The 18159-nt window shown below is 43.9% G+C and overlaps 1 protein-coding gene across 1 annotated transcript; it reads right to left on the reverse strand.

Annotated features, from left to right (window-relative positions):
* Positions 1–11599: 11599 nt before the first annotated feature.
* LOC308326054 (signal peptidase complex subunit 3-like) lies at positions 11600–12163 on the reverse strand (the record flags this gene model as incomplete). Its single annotated transcript, XM_080778865.1, has 1 exon — positions 11600–12163. One exon carries the CDS (start codon positions 12161–12163, stop codon positions 11600–11602), a length of 564 nt encoding a protein of 187 aa, XP_080634991.1.
* Between the last annotated feature and the right edge of the window lie 5996 nt (positions 12164–18159).

The raw sequence follows: 18159 nt of genomic DNA on the forward strand, positions 1-18159 counted from the left end.
GCGTTCGTCTGGCCCCAGCTTTCTCTTTTTCTCCTTCTATCCTGCTCTCTCTCTCTCTCCCAGTGCCATTTCCTCCTGTTGCGCGCCACGCTTTGGTGACTGTGCTTTGAGGCTCCAACAGCGGTTGGTCCACTAGTCTATAGACGCAGAATGGCCAATATGTGTGTATTAACGGATGCCACTTTTATACCGTTAATGCCAATTTGCACGGACCAGGGGTGCTCAGTTTCAAAGGTCTCGTAATGTAATTGGCCAACATGAATCTGAGCCCGGCTAGTCTGATGGCCACACACTGTGAAGGGTTTATAAAAGACCGTATACTGGCACAAGGGCCAGCTAGCTTCTTTTCTTACAAACGATCTTTTTATACATTGTGGCCCAAGTGAAAACTTAAAGCTCAACTATAGCCCCCCCCTGCTAAATTCAGTGGCTGAAGTGAACACACAGTGGCGAAAGGCAGGGTGACACCTCTGAGGTCAATAGACGTTCAAAGGAGCGTGACGCTCGCTGCTTAGCAGGTTGGCCATTATCATAGGAAAGCAGAGCATCTGCCTGTGACACCCAGAAGACAGGTTTAATGAGGTACTGTTGCTCGTCACTGGGGGAGATGTTGGCATACTGTCATCTTTCACTGTTTCTCTCTCTCTCTCTCTCTCATGTCTATGGCTCTCTTTCTCTACCCTGGTCTCCAAACCTCTGTCTCTTTGTCTCTGTCTCTATACATCTGTTCTCTTGCCTCTAGGCCGATGTCTGTCTGTCTGTCTGTCTGTCTGTCTCTGTCTCTGTGTCTGTCTGTCTGTCTGTCTGTCTGTCTGTCTGTCTGTCTGTCTGCAATTGTGTCTTCGTCAATCGGTATACAGGAGAAAGTCGAAGTAAATGAAGCTTCATTCAGGCGTCTCATCCTTTCTGTGACCCCTTTTCTCCTGTCTCCTTCCCTCTCCCTTCTCCATCTCTCCCCCTCTTGTCTAGGTCTGCCAAACAGGGGAATTGTCGGTTGCTAGCCTATACTGTGCCTCTGTTCATCAGGGAACCATTGTTTCATAGCTTTCTTTTGTGATGACGGCTTTTGTCTGCTTCTGTTCATTTCCTTCTCTTCTGTAACTCTTACGTCCCATTGTTTGAGCATGCTGTATTTATTTATGCATTCTGTTACAGCCTGCATGGCATCCCCTGCCTCCGTCCGTCCGTCCGTCCGTCCGTCCGTCCGTCCGTCCGTCCGTCCGTCCGTCCGTCCGTCCGTCCGTCCGTCTGTCTGTTTGTCTGTCTGTCTGCTTTTTAAGTCAACAAACAAGCAAAATATAGCAAAACATCCATGTCCCCCAAATGACGCAGTGCCGAAAAACAATGCTATGATTGGCAAAAGACATATATGAATGTATGAATGAATATGCATTTACAAGACCAACACAATGAAATACTTATGAAGCGATGACAACAACACTGGACCAGTCTGACGCTGCAGGGAGAACTGGATCTTCTTCCCTTTGCAAACCACTCACTATCACACTCACATTTTCGCCATTAAAGCCTGTGTACAGGTGCCAAGTTGACCAAGTTGAACTTGGCAACCTGGTAACCCGTCAGCACATGACCCACACTGCATCCTACATCCAGTACCACATGACAAAGAAACAGTCGCACACATCTTAAATGGTTGCAGCCACTATAAAGGACTGTACATCGCTAGACATGACGGTGGTGGACCTGGTCTCAGACCAGATCAGAGGAGTACAGGATGTATAGAATGTATAAACACAGCACTGTAAAACTAGACTGGTTTGATCACAATGACACACACAATGTCAATTCACTACAAGATATTCCAAATACCCCAGATATTGTGTTCATTAATTAAATTAGAAAACTATGTCACTATCTTTGAAACACCACAGCCACATGAACCCTATAGTGGTCCTATTCTGGGCATATCATAAGTTTATAACAGAGAAGGAGTCACTTGCTCTACTTTCTTTATACTTTTGGTACTTTTTGATACCTGTATGTTTGTATACTTTTGCTCAAGTACATTTTGAATTTGCGGACGTTTACTCGTAGAGACACTGCAGTATTACTACTTTTTTACTGGAGTAAAAACATTTGAGTACTTTTCCCACCATCTTTCCAAGTCGACAGTGACTCATTTGCTCCTGCTGTTGACCTGCACCTGCTGCTCTATAATACACATACGACTGAAGAGAAATTGCTGTCCTCTGGCCTCACACTGGGCAGTGACCATGAAGTCAGGACTCACATTGTTCTCATAATAATAACCTCCGTCTTACAGCTCCAAAAAACCCCATCAGCTGCTTGTGAACCACTTACAAGTATTGCATACAGTAGTAATAATAAGTAAGTAATTAGACAATTAAACATTTTCCCGGGACCCAGACTAGTGAACAAAGCAGATCTACAACCTCACCACATGCCGCTTTGCTCCGCGTTGGGCAGAAAGCACACAGGTTGGGCCACCCGCCCCTCTAGAGCAGAAAGCACACAGGTTGGGCCACCCGCCCCTCTAGAGCAGAAAGCACACAGGTTGGGCCACCCGCCCCTCTAGAGCAGAAAGCACACAGGTTGGGCCACCCGCCCCTCTAGAGCAGAAAGCACACAGGTTGGGCCACCCGCCCCTCTAGCCTAGAAAGCACAGGCTGGGCCAGGCTAGGGAAACAGTGGTGTAAAGCAGGGATACTCAAATAGATTTACCTGTGGGCCACATTATAAAAATGGCAAGGGGCCAGGGGCCAGTAGATAAAATTACGACATTAATGATACTTGATAACTTCTCTCTTTCAATTGCTTTATTTTCGCAAAATGTATCAAAGTACAATGTGCATGCACACAATATGTAAATAAATAAATGTGTTACATTTTCTTGCATAAACACAAAGAGCTGTTTCCATAACTGCACAAATTATTGCACATAACATGAGTAGCTGTTATAATAACATAACATAACATGAGTAGCTCTTTGCCTGCCTGCCTGCCTGTCTGTCTGTGTCAGTGATATGGCTGACTGAGTAAAATAAAACAATCTACCTGAAAATAGATAGCTATAAGTGAAGAGCAATTTCCGCAATTTCCGCAATTACCATTTCCGCAATTTCCGCAATTTCCATTTCCGCAATTTCCTCAATTTCCATTTCCGCAATTTCCATTTCCACCATTTCCACAATTTCCGCAATTACCATTTCCGCAATTTCCATTTCCGCAATTTCCGCAATTTCCATTTCCACCATTTCCGCAATTTCCGCAATTACAATTTCCACAATTTCCACAATTTCCACAATTTCCATTTCCGCAATTTCCATTTCCATTTCCAACTATTAATGGCAGCTGGGTTCATCATTCAAATAAAATAGAATTCTGTCCGTTTAGCTATAAAATTATGTCAGGGAATAGGGATACACAGTATATGTCTTTCATTTGCATTGCATCTCCCCCCCCCCCCCCCCCCAAACTTTTATTTTCGTTCGAGTAATAGTACAACTCTAATAGTATTACTTATAATAATGTATAATTAAAGATAACTTCATTCAGATTTATTTATTTTTATTTCATTTTCCAGATTTTTTTTTCTTCTTTTTTTTAGATTTTCATTGGTGGGCCAGTCATAATGGTCCCGCGGGCCTGATGTGGCCCGCGGGCCTGAGGTTGAGTATCACTGGTGTAAAGCATGTACTGTGTGTGTGTTCTGGAAGGTGTGGATTTTCATATTCATCTTTGTTGTTGTTGTTGTTGTTGTTGTTGTTGACATTAGGTTCACCTCTGGGGCCTGAGAACAGGCGCCTCCTTCTTCCCCTTCTCCCAGCCAAATGCTTAAAAGGAGGATAAACGCTTTACTTCCAAAGCTCCAGGAGCACACTGGCACGGGCTGTGAGCCGCATGTTTTATTTATTTGTGGGACGGGCAGCAGCGTGATATACATAAATAATTTCCCACGGCGGGTGGCGTCGGGGGTTCATTTGGCGGTTGCCAAGACCCCGGCCAGGGTCCCTGGATTTGCAATTAAGGTGTGGCACGCAAAACGCCAGGAAGGCGGTGGATTTGGCTCTGGGAGAAACAGAGACGGGCTGGGATTTGTGTGCTTTGCCACAGGACGGTGCCGTGCTGACAATACCAGATATGAGCTACTAATGTGTCTCATTCACAACGCGTTGTGAGCTTATAGATCTGGTGTTTTCGTCAGAGTATCAGGCATTTGCACAGAATGGGAGGAGATGGGCTCACCATCTGTTGCCAGCCCCCCCCCCCCCTTATCCACACACACACACACACACACACACACACACACACACTGACACACACGCACACGCACACACACACACACACACACACACACACACACACACACACACACACACACACACCTCCCCCGGATTGTATTTAAATGAGGTGGGACATCAGACTGGTATTTGGAACGTGACTGGAAAGGCATATTTCTTCCTAGGACCGTTGTTGACGCATGGAATCCGTCCAACTTAAGCTGTCTCCATGCACCTTTCTCTGAGTCGCTGTCAAACATACTGAATGCAGGAAGCATTCAGTATGTTTGTTTTGTATCTGCAACTGATTTTGGATGCTGTTTATTGTAGAGCAGGCTGCAAATATTATAGTTTTATTTGTTTCTCTTTTTCTTTTCTAAAAATGCAGAGGATCCAACTTATAACAAAAGTTTTTGTCAGCAAATTACTTCGGTTACCTCCTGTTCTGTCCATACCTTTTACTGTATGATTTTGAGTTCATTTTGTGGTAGTTGACACTTTCTTTCAGTGCTGAATATGTTTTGTTTACTAATGCAAAAGGAGAAACTACAAAATGAAAACAGAAGGATGGCAGTTTTGGCTCAGGAGGTAGAGCGGTCCCCTGCAGGATCCCTGCTTCGATCTCCGGCTCCGGCTTGAGCAAGAAACTGAACCCTATATAGCTGCTCCCAATGAGCATGTTGGTGCCTTACATCAGGGGTCGCAACTTTGACGATGGAGAGGGCTATATTTCCACATTCACTCAAGAGGGCCACATTGCATATTTTTCTGGGGACCCCCAGAAATGCTTTGACCATGTCTTACTTTGGTGACCCCCTGAGGGGTTGCGACCCCCAGGTTGAGAATTCCAACCCTTACACATGCCTCTACTGTCAATGTGAGAGAATGTAAATGCACATACACACTTTGGATAAAAGGAGCTATAGAAATGCTAGTCTCTCAAGACAGACTGTTGCCTCGCGTCAACTAGTCTGTCGGCAAGCAGTAGAAAAAAACGTATCACTGGCCTACAAGTATGGACGCTGTAGTTCAGGAAGTCAGCCGCGCAATCACCCAATCACATTTAGTGGGCGGGATTTACATGTGTGTGCAGCGAGGAAATTTCGTCCCACTAGAAGCAAACCTACACGCTTCCATTATTATTGAACATGGCTTCCTCTGGTCAACAAACAACACCAAAGAAACCTATTACGAATGTATGTAGAGTTTGTGGAGATTATTTAAAGTATGGAGTAAAAGGACAAGTATTTAATTTATTCACAAATCAGGGATTGGAGACTAGTTTGGAAGCTATAACCGAAGAACCTGTTGTTGCAGACGATCCACTGAAATCGATTAAAACAATTGTTGATGAAATATTCGCGCACCAAAGAAATTTTGGAAAAGGTTGGCGATTCGGTCAAAGAACTGTATGACCGAAACAATGCTAGACATAAGCGTTGTGCAACTGCATCGACATCTCCATCTCACCTCACAAAAAAACGGGGAAGTGCTATCTAATGTTGTCCTATGTTGAACAAATAAGTGTAAACTCTGTCAAACTAAATGTAATGTAAACTGTGTACAGTACAAAGTATGAATAAAAGCGTTGGTTATGATTAAGTGTAACTTCAATCAAACGCGTTAATTGTGTTGTGTGCTAATATTTACGTTTCCCAACAAATGACCCCTTTATTTAAGCAACTTCAGAACAGTCCGTGACTTACAAATATAACGGACGTAAAACAAATGTATTTTGCAGTACAAATTAAAGTTATAAAAGCTTTGGTTTAGTGTTCAATCTGAAAGTGAATTGATTTGGAAACCGCGGGGGCTCCTTTTCACACTGTTTCACAAATCACATTAGGATACAAAGCCTTTCAGACGTGGTATTATCTATATTTTTGCTTTAAACTTTGAGAAGGGGTCCATTACGTTTTACAGGTCAACAAGGACCCATTATCTAGTGTAATCAATGAATATAAATCCTCTTACATTAGCTACATTTATTGTGTAAATTTCAAATTGTGTTGCATATTTATAATAAACTTGATTTAATGGATGGTTGGGTCCATATGATCGTTTGACAGTACTAAAAGTACATTCAGTGTATTTTATTTTAGACACTAATCCCTTAAATACTCAGCACTTGATCAAAATGGGTGATCTATAAGGTCACAATACTAGCACTGAGATGCATTGTGACTCGTGAGTTTAAAGCTGGCTGTTTTTCTGCATGCCATGATGCAACATGCATAAGTAGTAGTACACATGGTTAAATTGTATTTTCTAGCATTATTATGATTAAATGTTAATAAACAGCATGTTTTCAGAGTCTGTAGATGCATTCTGCCCAGCATATGCTGCAGAAATGCCTCGCTCCGTCAACATTTTCACTTGCTCTTCCATTATAGAAATGAGTGGGCATATAACTAAAACGATAGCGTCCTTTGGCCATCTCTCTGGAAAGGCTTCGGAAAGTAGGGAACACACCGTTGGCCAAGCTTGATATACGAGGCTTTTTCCAAAACCAGTAGGTAAACATAATAAAACATCTCGTCGATCGATTCAATATTTCAAACAAATGTGCTGAAGCGGTTTGATATGTTCAACATTGTGTAGAACAGCAACTCTCCTTAGCACACTAGCAAAAATTTCCTCCTCCGTTACATCCATGTTTTGTTCCGCAAAGGAATGGTTGAAAGTAGGAATGAAAACAGTGCGGCACAGCGGTAGTAGTGGAACTCGGCGGAAAAGCAAGGGCCTTTTCCGGTTGATAGAAATTCTAAACAGACCTTGCCCCCAGAGTCTAATTTCGAGGAACAACAGCGGAGGCGCTGTTTTCCCGAATATTTGACGATGGGATTCTCAGATTGTAGAAATGCAGACTCTTTTCCATTACAGATTTTTTTTTATATATTAGGCATTTAAGCACATGAATGGGCATGTCATAATGGGCGTACATTTTGGCAAACAATTGCAGATCCACATGCTCATGCTTCATGTTGTGAACTTAATTGTTTCTCTTAGCTTATTCACAAGCTATGCTACAAACTGAGATACATCCAACGTTTGTAGCTGCTACAAAGCTTCAACAGCCACAGAGCTATACAAAAAAGATGATCTGGTTTCAACGTCAGCTTCAAAGAAAGCTACTTATCTTTTGTGTCTTTGTATCTTGTGTATCTGCCAGTGTGAACACAGCATAAAAGGAAAAAATAGGAAGTACAGTAAGCTATTCATTTAAGTTTAAGTGGTTTTACAAACAGATGCTGCTGTGACAACAATGCTCGAAGTGATGCATGATAGAAACGCATTGGAAACATTCAACAATGCTTTAAGTTTTTCTCCTTGTGTCAGAGGTTCAACGGTTCCTGCTGCTATAAACAGGAGGAAGCAGCAGAGGTATTTTCCATGATGTTCCAGGAGCGAGCGACTAACTCGTCCTCTGTCCTCAATATCGATTCAAGCGTCCTCTGTGTCATACCTGTGTATACCAATCCTCCCACCCAGTGTCCTTGTGGTGTCACAGAATGGGCGCTGCACTGGATGAAGCCCACAGATGGCACATCCCCCCCCCCCCCCCCCCCCAGCCTTTCGTAAGTGCCATTCCTGATGTGTCGCTGCGTTTAATGGACACGACTCAATACAATTTCTGCTGCCGGAGATAGCAGATCGATTAGAGCGGAGGGAACAGAAATTCTTACTATTATCGATGAGAGAGAGAGAGAGAGAGAGAGAGAGATCAGAGAGAGAGATTGAGACAGAGAGTGACGAGTGTGCTGTAAATGTGCATACATGTATACTGAATGTGTGTATACTGTACAGTATATGTGCATGTGTGTATGTATGGCTGTGTGTGTGTAAACTGTGTATATAACCACATGTGATTGTAAATGTCATGTGTGGGTGCAGCACTGTGGTGTGCGCACTTTGTGTGCGATTTGCTCCTTTCATGTGTGATCAATATATAGTATGTCAGCATGCAGGTGCATAAAGGTTTTGTTTTCATGTGTATGTGTTTGTGTAGCTGTGGTCCAGAGCGTTAGAGAGTTCTCTCTCTAGCGCTCTGCCAGGTGCGCTGCTATCTCATAGACAGAACATTACACACTACCACCACGCAAGGTCAACTATTCGTACAAATAAACAAAACTATATCGCTACTCATCAAAACAAAGGCTGTTGTGTGTTGTTGAAGGACTGACTATTCTTTGTAGTTTGCGTATGTGAATAGGAAAGTATTTGCTAAGATATTTTGTATATACCGGTATAGGTTGTGCAAAGATATTTGGTGAATGTAATGTATCTATACACACATTCCTATTTCAAACAAATTAACAAAATACTTGGAGATGAACATTCATTCTTCTCACAGGAAGGGCATTTTATTCATCATGTCTATATAATTTCATTTCTACTTCTCATAGCACAAAGCCTAGTTATTTTTTTACCTCCATACAAGGTTTCATTGTTACAGAGACAGTGGCCTGCCCAGAATGTATTGATTTGTCCCCGTGGATGCATCTTAATTGCACATCTACACCTTTGTAACATTAGCCGCACCTTGCCAGGGAAGATACAAGATGTGCCGCAGAATGCTTTTGCATGTGGTGTCTGAAATGCTGAGGTATATACGGTGGGAATTTCACTGCTGATTGTGATTAATTTCTTGTTATCATATGTGTCTCTCTCTTACCAAACCCACTGACTGAATACTTTTTAGCTATACTTGAACCCCCAGCATCAATTTTCTCGTGAAAATAGCCCACAAGCTCAAAGCGTCTGTAGCTTGTGAACTTGTGAGCTTGTCAGCTATTAAGTTTGGGTGAGCGACACCGTCGTACAATAACAACAAAGCATACATGTGGGTTCATGTTCTGTGGTCTCGCACAAGGACACATCCAATGCACACGACTTCAGTGGCCCATGTGATCAAAGCTCTTCAAACACACGAGTTAACAGAAGAAAAAAGGAAGGAATGTGGCAAATGGAAGCCACTTTAGGCTTCCATTTGAAGTCGCGCAACATTCCTTCAATGAACATCGAGCTGTTGAAAGAGAATGAAGAAAACAAGGCCTTGGGGGAATGTAAACTCCCAGAACGAAAGCATTCCATTCCATGTATGTAACCTATTTACTGTAGGCCTGCATGTATTCCTTTCATCCAGGTGGGTGGACAAATAATAGAGCTACAGCAAGTGAAGCTAGCGCATGCCATCAGCATCGCCGAGGACAACTCCTTAGACTATATTGTTCCAACTTAAGCACTTAAACTAAAACTAAAAGTCAAATAGAAAGAACCCAAAGTTTGGTATATGTGTGTGTACAGTATATTATAAAATGCATCCGATTAATTTGAAAGTCATTATTATAGGCTACAGTCTTATATAACTCCCAGTTTGAAGAAAAACAGCCTTGGGAAGAATTGTGTAACCATGGCTTTTCACCCGTTTTTAGCACATTAAACGGCATTAATATTCATAGGCTAAGGATATATTTAGCGTGATTGTGTGTGTGTTTGTGTGTGTCTCTGTGTGTGTGTGTGTGTGTGTGTACCGTAAGTACTGTACATACAGTATAAAGTACTGTAAAAAGACAGTTGGAAGGACCCATGCATCTTCATGTGTTGGAGAGAGAGAAAGAGCGAGAGATGCATTGGTCCTTCGTACTGTAGCCTGGCCCTCTATATACAGTATAAGATACTGTAAAGTTGGAAGCATGCATCTTCATGTGTTGGAGAGAAAGAGAGAGAGAGTCATTGGTGAGTTGAACATGGATGGATATTGTATTGCTAGTCAGTTCCTGTTGCAGTCTCGCAGCTGAGCCTCTCTCTTTCCTCGACACAGAACACCCGTCGTCGTCTTAGGTTATGTAAGTCTGATGGTGCCACCGGCCGGTGCTGACGGTGGCAGAACACAAGGTCTAATACCCTCTCCTGAGCCTCGGTGGTGACAAGGCGGGCGAAGGACAAGGCATCGCCGCCGCCGTGACTCGGAACAGTGGTCAACATGATGAAATCCCGAGGCCGTTTTTTTATCTCGTCAGCAGAGGAGTGTGACAACCCAAAACTATATACGCAGATGACTCCTCCTCCGCCGACAGCAAATGGCCTGTGTGCAGCAAGAGTCCAAAAGGTCATTGTCATATATAGACACAGCTTGTACGCATCACCCAAGGCTAAATCACTTAAGGCAGGTTTAAAGCTGCAGTGCATAAGTTAGTGAATCTTTTTTTTTCAGAATAAAACATTATTTTAACCACCCAGGTGTGGAATTCTCTGCCCTCAAAAAGTGTAGACTGTAAGTACTCCTCCCCTTCCTTTTTCCCCACTCTGTACATACATTTTTTTTTCCTGAATTGTTTTTGTTGTTGTTGTTAAATGGTGCATTTATATAGCGCCTTTATCCAAGGCGCTTTACATAGATTGTGCATTACATTCACCCATTCACACACACATTCATTCATACACCGTTTGCGGCGGAAGCCATGCAAGGTACCAACCAGCACATCGGGAGCAATTTGGAGTTCAGTGTCTTGCCCAAGGACACTTCGACATGTAGACAGGAGAAGCTGGGATTCGAACCGCCGACCCATGGATCATTGGACGACCTGCTCTACCTCCTGAGCCACAGTCGCCCCACGTTGTTATTGATGATATTGAATTTTGTTGCTGTTTTTACATTTACTAGACCGGTGCCTGGCTGTAGAGCACCGGTCTAATTAGAGAGGTGTTCAAGAAAATATTCAATCAATCAACAAAAACCAGGTGGAGAGAAACCACCCCTCTTCCCTCTCTCATGTAATGTTACAGAGCATCTGCAATAAACGAGCTCTGATTGGCTGTGATCTGTGGGCGGGACCTCTTTTATTTATGATCCAACCCACAATGCCATTTTTGCACACCCTCAGAGTTACAGACGAGTAAGGGTGTGTCCATCTGGACACGGGTCTGCAGACCATGGTTGAGACAACCAGTGACCAAATCACCTAATAAACCATCTGGACACGGGTCTGCAGGCCATGGTTGAGACAACCAGTGACCAAATCACCTAATAAACCATCTGGACACGGGTCTGCAGACCATGGTTGAGACAACCAGTGACCAAATCACCTAATAAACCATCTGGACACGGGTCTGCAGGCCATGGTTGAGACAACCAGTGACCAAATCACCTAATAAACCATCTGGACACGGGTCTGCAGACCATGGTTGAGACAACCAGTGACCAAATCACCTAATAAACCATCTGGACACGGGTCTGGAGGCCATGGTTGAGACAACCAGTGACCAAATCACCTAATAAACCATCTGGACACGGGTCTGGAGGCCATGGTTGAGACAACCAGTGACCAAATCACCTAATAAACCTTGGAGGTCTCGTATGTGTCGGGGAACGGCACAGCGACGTGGCCGCCTCCGGCCACCAGGGGGAGCGACCCGACGAGCGGGACCACGTTCCAGGAAAGGGTCAGCGTCACGTTGCCGTTGGCCCTCAGGCCCTTCCCGTCGTCCAGGAAGTAGTACTTGGAGACCACGTCCCTCAGGCGGAGCTGGGCGCCCTCCTCGTCTCCTCGGAGCACCACCTTGTCCCACAGGACCACCTGGTTCACTGCGTTGCTCGCTGTGGCGTACTCGGCGCACACGTAGACGTACACCTGCTTGACGTTCCAGTCGAAGACGGGCCGGAAGTCGGCCGAGAGGTTGAACGTGACGTACGCCAGGTCGCCGGGGTATTCGTAGGTTGTTCCGGCGAAGTCCCCGGGGTTCCTCACCAGGACGCGGGACAGGCGGACATCCACTGGACCCACCGGGGCACGCCTGTCTTTGAACGCCGTCGAGAGGACGCAGGCCAACGTCACGAGGGCCAGCGTGTACAGGATGCACGCCCCCAGCTCGTTTAGCCTTGAGAGAAACGAGTTCATCCGGGAAAAATATCAAAGACAGCGACAGTCAAAAGATGTACGGAGCGTCTCCTAAGGTGGCTTTTTGTTTGTCTGCTTTGTGCGGAATAGCAACCACATCCTGTATTTATACACTGGGTGTTGTCATCAGTGACTCCATATGGGCATAAAAGGGACACAGTAATATCTGGGTGGGGCATGCATTTCCAACTTGCATCGTTCCAAGTAGGCCAGTGCCCAACAGGCACCATTGTAGAGGCTCCAACAGGCACCGCTGTAGAGGCTCCAACGGGCACCATTGTAGAGGCTCCAACAGGCACCATTGTAGAGGCTCCAACGGGCACCATTGTAGAGGCTCCAACAGGCACCGCTGTAGAGGCTCCAACAGGCACCGCTGTAGAGGCTCCAACAGGCACCATTGTAGAGGCTCCAACAGGCACCATTGTAGAGGCTCCAACAGGCACCATTGTAGAGGCTCCAACGGGCACCATTGTAGAGGCTCCAACAGGCACCATTGTAGAGGCTCCAACAGGCACCATTGTAGAGGCTCCAACAGGCACCATTGTAGAGGCTCCAACAGGCACCATTGTAGAGGCTCCAACAGGCACCATTGTAGAGGCTCCAACAGGCACCATTGTAGAGGCTCCAACAGGCACCATTGTAGAGGCTCCAACAGGCACCATTGTAGAGGCTCCAACAGGCACCATTGTAGAGGCTCCAACAGGCACCATTGTAGAGGCTCCAACAGGCACCGCTGTAGAGGCTCCAACAGGCACCATTGTAGAGGCTCCAACAGGATGGAGACGATTCTTATTCCAACACCTATTCAGTAAGTATAGGCCATGTAGAGGAATTATGACAGCTATTTTAGCACCGTGGCTGCGCATGTGGATGTGGCCTGCTGTCTCGTACCTGCACTTAAGGTGAAGACGTACTGCCCCCATGCAGTTGTACATCAACCTGTTGTAGGGCATAATCTGTATCTAGAGCTACGAGATTTACTGTTAATGTTAATGTTGGGGAATACTGATTTTAATGGGCTATATCACCGGAGTCGTTTCTCTCTCTCACGCGTACACGCACGCACGCACGCACGCACGCACGGCCTCAGATCTTACGGCCAAGCTACACCAGGCTTTTCTCGTGCGTTTACTCTAAACGCGCGGACCGTGCGTGCGTAAGCCAAATTCCCTGGCTACATCGATCTGTCAGACGCGCGGCAGATTTGTGCGGGACCTTCCGGGAGGATATATAGATACGCGCGCATGGGGGGCATACGCACGTAAAATTTTTTGAACCGATCCTATTTTTAGAGCACACGTAGGATGGCCCGCGGTATCCGTGCGTCTGGTGTAGCTGGTATCATTGACATATTTTGGTCCTATCCAAACGCACTGTACGCACGCAGTAAACGCGCGCAGTAAACGCATACGCACGCGCGCAAAATTGCCTGGTGTAGCTTGGCCGTTAATGGGTTAAAAGATTCTGTTTACCTCCCACCTTTTGAATTAAAATAAAAAACCCAGCCAAGACATGACTCACTGTCAGCCCTGTCTATTCTTTTTTGACGGTGACATTTAATGGGAGGCACTTACAGTAAGGGCTCTCTAACCCAATTAGGTGTTTCGCTTTCCACCATCGCTGGGAAAATTAATCTCCCCAATGAAATTGGTCTCAGCGCTCAATATGTCACCCAGTTGGAAGAGACTTCATTTCTATTCAGTGACCCTCTGTGAATTAAAGCTCATTTCCTGAACACGCAGCCTCATAGACACTCCCCCCAGCGGGACACGGTGGGGCTTTATTAGGCAGTACCAGCTCAGCAAACCTTCCTCGCTTCCCCGTTTGATTCCACGAATTATAGAGCTAATGGCGGTTTTCAGCCGGACTAGCCATCTGTGACAGCCATGCAATCGCCCCACTTTCTCTTTCCCTCGGCGAATTTACATGAAGCTAATGGGATTCTGAAGTCCGTACAGTGTAATGATCTCACTGTAATGATCAGAGGTGGAAGGTTAGGCCACATTCAGAACATATCCTGGGTCATCTATCTGGGTGATTGTCTATCCACACTTTTCCACATACTGTGCTCCAGTTCCTGTTGATTTCATTGGATATCATTGGTCATCTGACCAGTTTCATTGGCTTTCATTGGATCAAATCGACAGGAACTGGAGCACACACAGCCCAGGAAAAGTGTGGATAGAACATTGTGCTGTTAACTGTAATTGCACATCGATAGTGTCTAACCGTACAACGGAGTCGGGGCTCATGAGAGCTCGCAGGTCGGATATTTTCCATACACGAGGTCGTCGCACGACGGCAAAGTATAAAGCAGGCTTAAGGATTGAAGAGTTTCAACTCGGCATTGGGGCTGAAGCCTCTTCAGGGTGTTGAATTACCTTTTCTGTACGCATGCAGACCTGCAGTGCCTGCATCCAGTGAATTCTGAATGTCACCGGATACTTTCAGCATTTGACCCTGGCGTGCACGCAGAGCCATAGAGTAAGACAGAGTTACGACAAATCTGTTACTTCACTTCCTGGGGCCAGTCCAATGGCGGCTCTTCTACATACTGTACAGACTTCTATTGGAGTCTATGGGCTTGCGTGAGTACATGACCGGGCTGTTTTCTGCCCCCTCAATGTCGCAACTCTGTCTATACTCGATGGCTTTGCGTGCACGCACGGGACCAGACTCTCACACACGCGTGTATTATCCAGGAAAATTTAATTAAAAGCTCTGTGAAAATAATATATGGTAAATCACAGATTCTTTGAATAAATTATTTCTCTGTCATTCACCTAAATGTCAGAACTGAAAGCCCCATGTAGGCCTAAATATGAAAATAATGCATACTATAGATATCTCAACTTATACGTTGTACTTCCACATTCTCTTCCAAGTACGTTTTTGAGGGGCGCTAGCCCCTCACATGTCCACCTTTGAGGGTTTGTGTAAACACAAACCGTGTGTTAACAAAAGCATTGAATGCCATTGACAATGAATGGCCAGCTTTAAGTGTTTGTGTTAACACAAACATTGAATGCCATTGACAATGAATGGCCAGCTTTGAGTATTTTGTGTAAACACAAACATTGCGTAAACACAAACATTGCAGACAAAAGTGAGGACGCAAATTGTGATTGGCCAGAATGAGATGATGTATGATGAGCGCTTTTTTTCCCATTACATTAAGCTACTCTAGTAAAAATAAGTTATATATACACCCTGGCATTACATTATTATTCCATTACTTTGTCAGTCATGTGAGTCCAAAGAAAAAAATATTAACCACAATATCACATAATCATCATGTGCGAGTTTGTGAACAGAATATATGGATGACTTGAGACAAAGCAAAGAAACAATGGAAGGAATATCTCTCACCTTCTGCGCTCTGCATTCGGATGCAATGTCCTCTGCACGGGGGAATCCCCATGTCCTCTGCACGGGGGAATCCCCATGTAAAGGACTGCATGTGTTTTCCCTTTCAAAGTGCAAACTCTGTTTGCAAATGTCTTCTAAAACAGTTTTCTGGTAAAACACGCATGTTGCTATACTGCACTGTTGTTACTGTATCAACCATTCCATCGAGCCCCAAAATCATATGTATTCGACCATCGACCCCAATCTCAACACATTTGGTCCCTGCAGGGACCCCCAGAAGAAAAGATTTGAGTTAGAAATGTTCGCTTTAAATATATATTCAAAGATTTGCACAAATTTGGAAGGTTTTTCAAAAATAGCAGATATCTGCTATTTATGAAAAGCCAAAGTATAAAATAGTGGTTAGGTTAAAGTGGTTACAATATAAAATGAAACAGATTATTTTCCTGTCTTAATGGGTTAAAGTGAGATTACACGTACGGTAGGCTACAAATAACAAATAAATAAAAATGAAAGATCTTGATGATCACATTTTGTGTTGTTTGTCCCATTTTGCAAGGCAAAACCTCTTTTTATTCGTATTCTTCTTGTTTAACCCTAGACACGGGTGGTTTTCACCCGGACAAATATACAATTTTGTAAATGTCATAATGTTGTTGCTGATGTCTGAGGTGGGTGGGTGTTTCAGTACCTTCATGATGCTCAGTGACATCATAGAAGGTAGATTTATTTCCCTGCCCTCATCCCAGATTGTTTCTACAGGCAGGTGTTCAGGTGAATTTCACCCATCTTTAGTGATAGTGTGATAGAGAAAGATCCCATACACTCACAAATCACAATGGAAGTTTCTTTTTCTTTTTTTTCTTCACTGGACCATTCTCACATGTCCCAGGAATGGGTGGACCAAAGGAGAAATTCCCAGCTCCAATAGTTTTTTTGTTTTGTTTAGGAATATCTTTAAAATAATATGCACGTTTGCCCCCCCTATGATAAGGCCCCAACATGATGATCTATTTTTCGTGTTTTTGTGAAAAGTCATGATGAAATATTAAAGATTACCTCAAGTTGCCATTGCTGTAGGCCTAATTTTGATGAGAAATATTTGTGCTGAATATTTAAATTCGGTAAAATATACCCGTGTTTAATGATGGTGTAACAATAAATATGTTTATTGTTCTATAGGGTTAAACAATATTAAAACCTCCAAACGTTATGATTGTTACCAGCCAAGCAACTTACTGTATATTTCAGTATAAATGGACGCATTATTTACAAGCCTCCATCAAATGTTATATCTTCCTGTCGTACAAACTCAATACATACATGTAAGTGTATGGTCTAAAGTGCCACAGTTTAGATTAGAGGGATGAAAGTCGCTCAACGAAGGAGACACAAGACATGTTGGATAGGTATTTTTCCCCTTTGGTGGAACTGTATTGTTTTTAAGTGTGTATGTAAACATATTCTTTGACGGCAGCTCTCAACGGAAGAGAACCACGTGTCACAAAAGCAGAAAACAAAATGTCATATCAAACAAAAAGTCCTCAACTCATAAGCATAGTATTCCACATATATAGCCCAGGTTTGGCGGAAATAGAAAACAAGTATAGACCTAATACATGTTTTTTGTTTGTTTGTTGTTGTTTTCGCGTAGTCATGAAAATATCTGTTTTGTACAAAAATTAAATACAGTTACAGTATGTTACATCTTTTTTTTCTTCTTGATCCGTACAGGTGAGCATGTCAAAGCATGACTACGAAAACCTCCAACTGAACAAAATGAAGAAAACATACGGTACTTATAGGTACTCGAGTGCCTAGATAATAAGAACACGTGTGCAGCATTTGGCAAAACAATAAACACTCTTTAGCGAACTTAAATCACCAGAGTCACCGACGCACAGGTAAAAGTGTGAGAGGGGAAAGGATGGGTTAAGATAAGGAAAGAAGGAAAAGGAGAGGGAGAGAGGGAGAGAGAGAGAGAGAGAACAAGGTAACGAGTAAGGGCAGGGGCAGTGAGGGAGGACACTTGTTTCATCTTCTTTGTCGTCTTCTTAATGATGGCAGAAGATGTTAGAAATCATGTGTTTTAAAGTTTTGTACAATTTCATCGTGTCTACTCAGAAGAATATCGGGTAACTCTTAACTCGGCTCGAGTCGCCACTTAAATGAACATTTAATTCAAGCACTTTGCCACAGTCATAAGGCGACGGCTCCGCCATATTCATCAGTGTTAAGATTTTTAAGCCAGCAGTGAATTCACAAAGGTTTTGCGTTCGGCCTCTCCCATAAATCCATCTCTCTGCAGCATACCACATCATTCAGTACACAACAATATTGCACTTAAAACTCCCAATCCCCGCAGTTGTGGCCTTGGGTATGAAAAAAGAAAATATTTTTTTCCTTTCTTTCTGTTTGCCCGGCACAATGTCCTCTCATAACATCCCTTTTGTCCCTCGTGTCTCGTGATTGAGAACTCATTCTCAACTTGTGCAGTCCCAAGGTTCTTCGTTTAGTTTATTTATTTTTTGTAGCTTTTATTTTTTGTGTGTTTTAGTTTTTTTGGTTGACCCGTCTGTGTGGAGGTGTTTCTTCTTCCTTTCTATTAAGGTCTCGCGCCGCTCCAC

The sequence above is a fragment of the Protomyctophum bolini genome (assembly GCF_963924005.1).
Source record: "Protomyctophum bolini genome assembly, chromosome: 12".
Taxonomy (NCBI): Eukaryota; Metazoa; Chordata; class Actinopteri; order Myctophiformes; family Myctophidae; genus Protomyctophum; species Protomyctophum bolini.